The sequence below is a fragment of the Grampus griseus genome, assembly GCF_964374135.1.
Source record: "Grampus griseus genome assembly, chromosome: 7".
Classification (NCBI taxonomy): domain Eukaryota; kingdom Metazoa; phylum Chordata; class Mammalia; order Artiodactyla; family Delphinidae; genus Grampus; species Grampus griseus.
Window position 1 is genome coordinate 541,974 of NC_139001.1, and position 8,187 is coordinate 550,160.

The window sequence follows — 8,187 nt, forward strand, 5'->3', positions numbered from 1 at the left end:
TTAACCACTGTGCCACCAGGGAAGTCCCACAACCCAATTTTTAAATGGGCAAAGATTTTGAATAGACATTTCTCTAAAGAAGATATACAGATTGGCAATAAGCCTATGAAAACATGCTCAGTATCACCAGTCATTAGGGGAATACAAATCAAACCCACAGTGAGATGCCACCCAACAGCCACTCGGACAACTATAATACCAAGACAGACAATAAGAGGTGTTGGATAGAATGTGGAGACATTGGAACCTCATTCATTGCTGGTGGTTTGTAAAATGGGGGTCACGTTGGAAAACAGTTTGACGGTTCCTCAAAATGTTAAACATCGAGTTACCATATGACCTGGAAATTCCACTCAGTGGTATACGCCCCCGCACCCCCAATGAACACTTACATTAACACAAAATCTTGTACGTGATCTCATTGCTGCATTAATCACAATAACCCCCAACATGGAAACAACACAAATGTTTGTCATCACTTCTTTTGGGTATAAACTTAGAAGTGGGATTGCTGGATCATACGGTAATTTTTTTTTTTTTCTGTTTTAAAAAATATTTTTGAAATAATTTGAATGAATGCTCTACAAATCAAAAACCGATTCACAAGTCCCTATTACATAATCAGCAATTTCATCAAGTCTCCTATATATGGTCTGTATCAGTTTTCTTGATTATAAGATGTCAATAATATGGAAATATTTTTAATATAACAGAATATTTAATTACATCAGTTTCCCATAAACACACAAGTCATTTAATGATGTTTATATTGGCCACTTCCATTGGTTGGCAAGAGGCTCTTCCACTAAAGGCTCCCATGGTTTCCACTGCACCATTTTTCTTGCCAGGCTTAGTTCATTTTCAGCCTGAAGAATCACCTCTTCTATTTGGCCTCCCTGAAGTTGCTCTTCTAATTTTGTAACATCTGGCTCCGCTTTAACCATACTCAGCTTCTCAGTTGTAACCTGTTCTGTATACTTCCGGTATGCTGCATTTTTAGGGATTTGTCCAAGAATCTTTGTATACAATATTTTTAGCCTCTCGTGTGGACTCTCACATACAGCCAGTCCCACAAGGCCAGTGGTCTTCTTCAGCAAGCCCGCCATGGCGGCCATACGGTAATCCTGTGTTTAATTTTTTGAGGAACCGCTATACCGTTCTCCACCGCAGCCGCGCCGTTTCACCTTCCCGGCGGCAGTGCACGAGGGTTCCAGTTTCTCCACGTCCTCCCCGGCACTTGTTTTCTGTTTCTTTGTTGTCGTTCAACCATTCTAACGGGTGCGAGGTCAGGGCATCTCCTTTTAGCACGGGTCTTTCCGGTGCTGCGTGGAGAGCAGGGCTGGCAGGTGGGCACTGGTGCAGAACTCTGGGGAGATTACGGTGGCTCGGGGCAGACAGGACCCGTGGGGTGGGGAGTGAGGAGAAGTGGATCCGATCCACTTTGAAGGTAGAGAAAGTGTGGGGCGCAAGAGAGCAGAGTCTGAGGTGACTTGGAGTTGGTCCTGAGGCCAGAGCAGGAGGGAGACGGCTGCCCGCTCTGCCCCCGAGCCCCCTCCAGCTCCCCTCATCCGTAGGGACCCCCTTCCTGCTGTGTGCTGTTCACCCCACCCTCCAGCACAGAGGCTGGTACCACAGCTGGCTCCGGAGATGGTGCTGGGCGAGGGAGGGGAGGCCTGGTTCCTGAGGACGGCGGCCTGGGCCCCGTCCTCCCGCTGCCACCCCTGGGTGCCCCATCTGTGTCCCCAGCCCCGGTACCAACACAGGCACGGCTGGCAGATGCTGGGAGGGGCTCACCGGCCCAGGGCTTGGCGGGGCTCCCCACCCTGCCGGTGGCTGCCTGGCGTCCAGCTGGAGGGAAGGAAGTGGGAGGAATGGCAGCTTCTGGCCACGTGGCCAGAGGGGCTCACAGCACACGTGCATCCGGGGGTGAGGCCAGCCCCGGGCCTCTCCGGGGGCTTCCACGGGCCACGGAGCACCTGGGCTGTGGGCAGCACGGGCAGGACCCAGGGCGCCCACCGTGCTGGCCTCCAGAGGCTGGAGAAGAGCTGGATGGCCCCTAAGTGCCCTTCGGATAGGCCGGAGGTGGCCACGGCGCCCAGAGGGTGGAATGCTTCTGCGTTTCTAGATGTTCCGGGTGAGTGTTTCCCCCGAGGCTATGTTTTGGGGCAGCAGGAAGGGAGGCACCTGTGTCCACTCTCAGGCTGCAGCAGCTGGAGGCTCGAGGCCCCGGAGGACCAGGGAAGAGGAACCTCCCTGGTGGGGACTCCCGGGTCTGGGACCCGGAATCTTCCCCAACAGCCTCACTTGGGGTGTCTGTGGCCCCCCAGGGACAGGGGTGGGAACCCTAGAGATGGCCAAAGGAGGCCCACAACAGGCTGCCCGGAGGGAGTCTCCTGCAGGCCCCAGGAGGTGTGTTCTTCTCCAGGTTTGACCCAGGGGACAAAGCTTGAACATGAGTGAGCCTGAGGCCAGGCTGAGGCCCTCAGGGTCCGCGGGGCCTCCCAGAGTGGCTGACCTGGGCTCCGGGGGTCGGCTGGAACCTAAGGCAAGGTGGGGCCGGTGTTCCCACCCCAGCAACTTTATCAAAAGCATCTGCACTCCGCTGGGCCCAGGGTGACCTAACCTGAACCCCGTCACTAATTTTGATCCTAACTAACCCTAACCTTAACCGAAAACCTACCCTGTCAATAACGTCACGCGTGCAGAGCTCCGAGCCTCGCCCTCACCTAACCCATCGGAAGCTTACCCACGCTCTGACCCTGACCCTGATTCTAAAGCCCATCTCCGCCCTCTGGGGGTTAGGGCCTTCTCTCCCCGTCACCTCTGTGTTCTGATAAACTGGCGGATGCAGAATGAAGCAGACACAGCCCAACAAGCACCCACGGTCTCTACCCAGACCCACCACTGGCCACGTCTGCTGCGCTCACGGCTCTGTTTTTAGGCAACCGCGTCACCCTGGTGCGTTGCTCTGTGTCCCATTCCTTCCCCCTTCGCCGGGGGCCCCACCCGGCCCCGCCCAGCCTGTTCTGAGGGGTGTCTGCTCATCCCTCAGGGTTAAGGGCACCTCCCTCTTCCCTTCGCTGGGGCAGGTGAGGGTTTGGGTGTCGCTGGGGGACGCAGGAGGGAAGACACAGTTGGCATGCATCCGCCCCACCAAGGGCCTGGGGTCCCCGCATCCACCTCCTAACCCTAGAGCAGACTGAGCCTGGACCCGGGGAGGGGAGGAGGGGAGGGGTTACCTCCGAGGCGTTGGCTGTGCTCCCGTGAGTCCCCCTTCTCTGCCCCGGCGGCCACGTCGATCAGGACGGCACTGTCCTCTTCCCGGGCCCGTCTGTGCTGCATCCCGCTCTTGCATCCCGCCAGGGCCAGGGCCGGGGTGGGGACGGGTGGGGTAGGAGGGGCACGTGGGGCCCGGTCCCTGTCTCACCGCACAGTCCGCACTTCAGAGGGGAGGACGGGGCTTGGAGCAGGGCTGGGTCCGGCCCGGGAGCAGAGGAAGCCGCCCTAGATTGGGCCCCTGCTCCAGACCAGGGAGACGGGGAGCACAGGGAGGCTGGCCCCGCAGCTGTCTGTCTGCCCACCTGCCCAGGGAGTGCCCGCCTCCCCCTCCGCGTGGCAGGGCCTGGGAAGGCCCGAGGGTGGGCTTGGAGTGCAGACCCCCCAGCCTCGCCTGCAGGGGGAACAGACCACCCTTTAATAGAGACAGGGCCGCGGCTCCTCCTCGGGGATCCTGGGCCAGCGGGGAGGACCCTCTGGCCATGTTGACCCTGCGTCCTTCCTGCCGGCCCCTGGATCCCTCTGCGGGGAGGACGGACACCACTGTTGCGGCTGCCGGGTCGGCAGAGCGGGGCAGAGAGCGCGGGGAGGTCTGCGGCCAGGAGGGCTGCTGGTGGCTGGGACGGTGCGGGGGCGGGGAGAGCTACAGGAGCTGGGGCAGCTGTCATTCAGTCCAGAGAGCCCGAGGCCTGGAGGAGCAGATGGGAGCCCGCACCAGGCCCCAGATGCCCCGCCGTGGCGAGCGCGAGGGCTGGGGCGGGGTGTTTGTCCGCGCTCTGCGCCGGGAGCACAGGGACCGACCGAGGCCGCCCCACCTGCGAAGGCCCGGCCCGAAGTGAGCTGCTCTGCGGCGCGTCCAGCGGGCAGGTGGGCAACCGCGGTTCCCCAGGGCTGGGGTCCCCCCACCGAAGCCACACGGAGCACCTGGCCCTACTCACCCCCGAGGGCCTGGAGGAGATGCCGCGCCAGGCCCAGGGGCCTGTGGAGCCCTGACGGGCCAGGTGTTTGCCCAGCCTCCCTGGGTCCATCTACCCCCTTCCTCTGGCGACCCATTCATGGCAGAACGGGCTCCCACCTGGCACAGCGGCTTCCGGAAGAGGCCTCCGAGGTCATGGCCAACCTCCCAGCACCAGCCTGGTCTGGCAGCCAAGTCTGGGTCAGCCCTGAGGGCAGAGAGCTGGGAGGGACCCTGTCCTCACGGCCCTGCCCCCATGGCCGTTCCCCTCCTGCCCTTGGCTGCCTGTGGAATTCCCTGAGTCTGACCCTTATCCTGGCTGGAGCCCCTGACCTCGGCACCCATGCAGTCGAAGAGGAGGAATCCTGGCAGAGGGCAGCCTCAGGCTGACCCTGCGGGGCTTGCGGCAGGAGGGCTTGGCCAAGCTCCCCAGCCTAGGCCGCTGGACACTGTCCTCTGGCTGCCGCTGCGAAGGACGGTCCCGGCAGAGACCGACCCGCAGGGTCCCAGGCCCTCCGCTGTCGGTGGCCCCAGCACTGTCTGCTCAGGAAGAGCAGAGTCAGCGGGTTCTGGAGGCGAGTGCGCAGCTCAGCTGGAGCCTCAGAGGGACACAGGCGCGTGCAAAGGCACACACGCCTGCGTAGAATCTTTTACTTTTCACTTTATACAATGCATTATGGTTTGAAATTTTTTCAAGTTGCATTACTTTAGCAGTTAAAAAAAAAAATTAGGGCTTCCCTGGTGGCGCAGTGGTTAAGAATCCGCCTGCCAATGCAGGGGACACAGGTTCGAGCCCTGGTCTGGGAAGATCCCACGTGCCGCGGAGCAACTAAGTCCGTGCGCCACACCTACTGAGCCTGCGCTCTGGAGCCTGCGAGCCACAACTACTGAGCCCACGTGCCACAACTACTGAGCCGGCACGACTAGAGCCCGTGCTCCACAACAAGAGAAGCCACTGCAATAAGAAGCCCGCGCACCGCAACAAAGAGTAGCCCCTGCTCGCCGCAACTAGAGAAAGCCCGCGTGCAGCAACGAAGACCCAACACAGTCAAAAATAAATAAATTTATTAAAATAAATAAACTTCTAAAAAATAGTCTATTAATAAAAAATATATTATTAAAAAAAATTTCAGCAATCAAGCAAGCTACAATTAGCACGGCTGTACTGCTGGGTCCCAGGTGCTAGGAAGGGCCCAGGCCCAGGAGCCGCTGCTATGCTAGCTTTATTTGACCATAACTTTTAATATATGTTTATATAATATTCAGAAATACATTAGTTAAAAAAAGCTAAGCCTCCAACTACTGTGGCTTTGACACCAGACCTTTGTGTGGCTTAACCCAAAAGGTTTTCTTCCTCACCTCGTAAGTAGGGAGGTGCTGGCACCTGGGTGGGTTCAGTGGCTCAAGGGTGTCAGGGCCAGAGCCCTCGCCTGTGGCTGCAGGAGTGCTGTGGCAGGTCCAGCCACCGAGTCCACATTCAAGGTCCTGTGCTAGCTGCACCTGCCCTTCTTCTCGGGAAAGCAGGTGTCGTCAGCTAAGCACGAGTCTCAGGCCGCCCCCGGCCATGAGGCAGTCTGGAAAGGTGGTTTGGAACAAATGCACCTCGTCCTGGGGGGTGGGCACATTGCTGGTCTGGGCGAGACCACTGAGGTGAGTGCCCACTGCAGTGACTGCCAGCTGGGAAGGGCTCCGTCCTCCTGACACTTGCCTGCTCTGCACAGAGCCTGAGGGGTGGACCACGGATGTTCAAGGCTTCCTGTGCCCGGACGAGCTACCTCGCTTGCACAGCGGCTCCCTGCCCCCAGGACCCTCCCCCGCTTCCCCCAAACCTTCTTCTTGCACAAAAGGAGCACCCTCCTCCAGGCAGCCCCCCAGCCTGCTCACCAGCCATCTGCCGCCGTCCTGCCTGCTTGTCTCTGGCTGCACAGGGCACTTCCATCCCCGCGGCCTTCACCCCGGTCCAGTGCGTCTGCATGCCTATCCCCTGCCCCCCGACCCCTATCTCTCCTTCGGCCCCCCTGGGTCCCTACCCCGACTCCTCATCCCCCCTGGTTCTTCCTGCCAAGTGCCCCAAGCCCAGAGCTGGGGGTTCTCAGGGCTCCTTCGCCCTCATCCCACCTCCTTCCAGGCTGCTCTGGCTACGGCTTCACTCTCTGCCCCTCCCCACCTCTGCCGCCCCTTCTCGGGTCCCCGCCCCCTCCCCACCTCTGCCGCCCCTTCTCGGGTCCCCGCCCCCTCCCCAGTGCTGGTCTTCTCTTCAGGGTCACCCACTCCTCCTGTTAAATGACTCCTCAGCGAGCCTGTCCAAAACGCTCTGCTTTCTTCCAAAGCACGGGTCACCTTCCAACTACGTAACTGTCTTATTACGGTTATTGTTTAATCTATAGCCACTGTATGTGAAGTTCACAAGGACAGGAATTTAAAAACCTCTGTCGCGATGTCTCCCAAGTGCCCAAGAGAGGGGCTGGCACGGAGCAGGTGCCGAGTGCCTGCTGAGGGACGAAGGTCAGATCGCCCACGGAAGCTGCCTCCTTCCCCTGGCTTACCATTGGCGTCGTCACCCCCCGCCCCCTGGCTTACCGTTGGCGTCGTCACCCCCTCTCCCCCTGGCTTACCGTCGGCGTCGTCAAACCCCTCCCCCTGGCTTACCATCGGCGTCGTCACCCCCCTCCCCCTGGCTTACCGTCGGCGTCGTCACCCCCGTCCCCCTGGCTTACTGTCGGCGTCGTCACCCCCCTCCCCCTGGCTTACCGTCGGCGTCGTCACCCCCCCTCCTCCTGGCTTACCGTCGGCGTCGTCACCCCCCTCCCCCTGGCTTACCGTCGGCGTGGTCACGCTGCAGAGACCCTGGTGAGGCGGCTTGTGCTCACCACCCTCTGTTCACGGGGTGCTCTCAGCAGGGACTCAGGCCTCACTTTATCCCCTCGTCCACTCCGTCCCTGTTGTGGGAACCCTCCTACTCGGACGCATCCCTCTGTGATGGACGTGCAGTCCACGTGGCTGTGGCCTCCTGTGGTTTCCCAGCAAGGGCACTGTGGGCTCCTCCCCACTGAGGAGCATTTACCGTAGCCGAAGGCCCAGCCTGGACTCAGCCACCGCTGTGCCCGGGGCCTGCGTGCAGTGCCCTGCCGGCCAGGAGGGGACAACTCCCGACGTGGACGCCCCGGTCCGTGCCCCCTCTTCCCCCGTGGCAACCCCGCACTGTAGCAGATCAGCTCCCTGCCCTGGTCTGCACACCTCTGATGGCAGCCCTGGCTGGCTGGCCCCCAGCTTCTCTGAGCTGCCTGATTGTCCTGGGCCCATGTTTCTACCCGGATTCTCCTTCCTCTGGTTTGCAGGAGTCCTTTACATCTAAGCGTCAGGCCCTTTGCCAGTTCTAAAGTCTGAGCACACGTCTCTCAGTCTGCTCTCAGTGGTCTATTCATGGTGTCCTTTGCCCACAGGAATGTTTACTATGTAAACTAACCCATCAAAACCTTGTCTTAAGGCTGTGCTTCGGGGATTAAGCGGCGTTTCCGCACTCCCAGCTCACGAATGTATTTTCCCACCATTCTTCCTACTGGCTCGCGATTCTACTTTCACACGGAGACTTTTAATCCTCAGGTCGGCCTGCGTACGACGTTAGGCTGGGTCAGTGTCCCTTTTCCCACAAACTGTGCTCCTCTGCCAGCCCCGCCCAGGACACAGGCCTCTCGTCCCGGGACCCACGGGCGCCCTCAGCAGCACCGAGCCCGTCCGAGGGTCTGTGCGGCCGGCAGTATTTCTACAGTGTTGGCAGTGTTTCTACGGTGGGTTTGTAGCTTTTTTGTTTTCCCCCAGATTTTTTATAATCTGGAAGGAAATCACTGCTTTTGACTCATTTTCAAAGGTGACTAAACCTTTTTAAAGTTTCAAGGTTCAATGTGGATCTTTTCTTCCATATAAATTTTAGAGTTTAAGGATCTTAAAAAATCAAA

The 8,187-nt window shown here is 59.1% G+C and overlaps 1 protein-coding gene across 1 annotated transcript; it reads right to left on the bottom strand.

The window, feature by feature from the left end:
* Positions 1-740: 740 nt before the first annotated feature.
* On the bottom strand, positions 741-1,115 carry LOC309825102 (NADH dehydrogenase [ubiquinone] 1 alpha subcomplex subunit 5-like; the record flags this gene model as incomplete). The annotated part of the gene is made up of 1 exon (XM_082658525.1): positions 741-1,115. The coding sequence occupies one exon, from the start codon at positions 1,113-1,115 to the stop codon at positions 765-767; it is 351 nt and encodes a 116-aa protein (XP_082514651.1). The 3' UTR covers positions 741-764.
* Between the last annotated feature and the right edge of the window lie 7,072 nt (positions 1,116-8,187).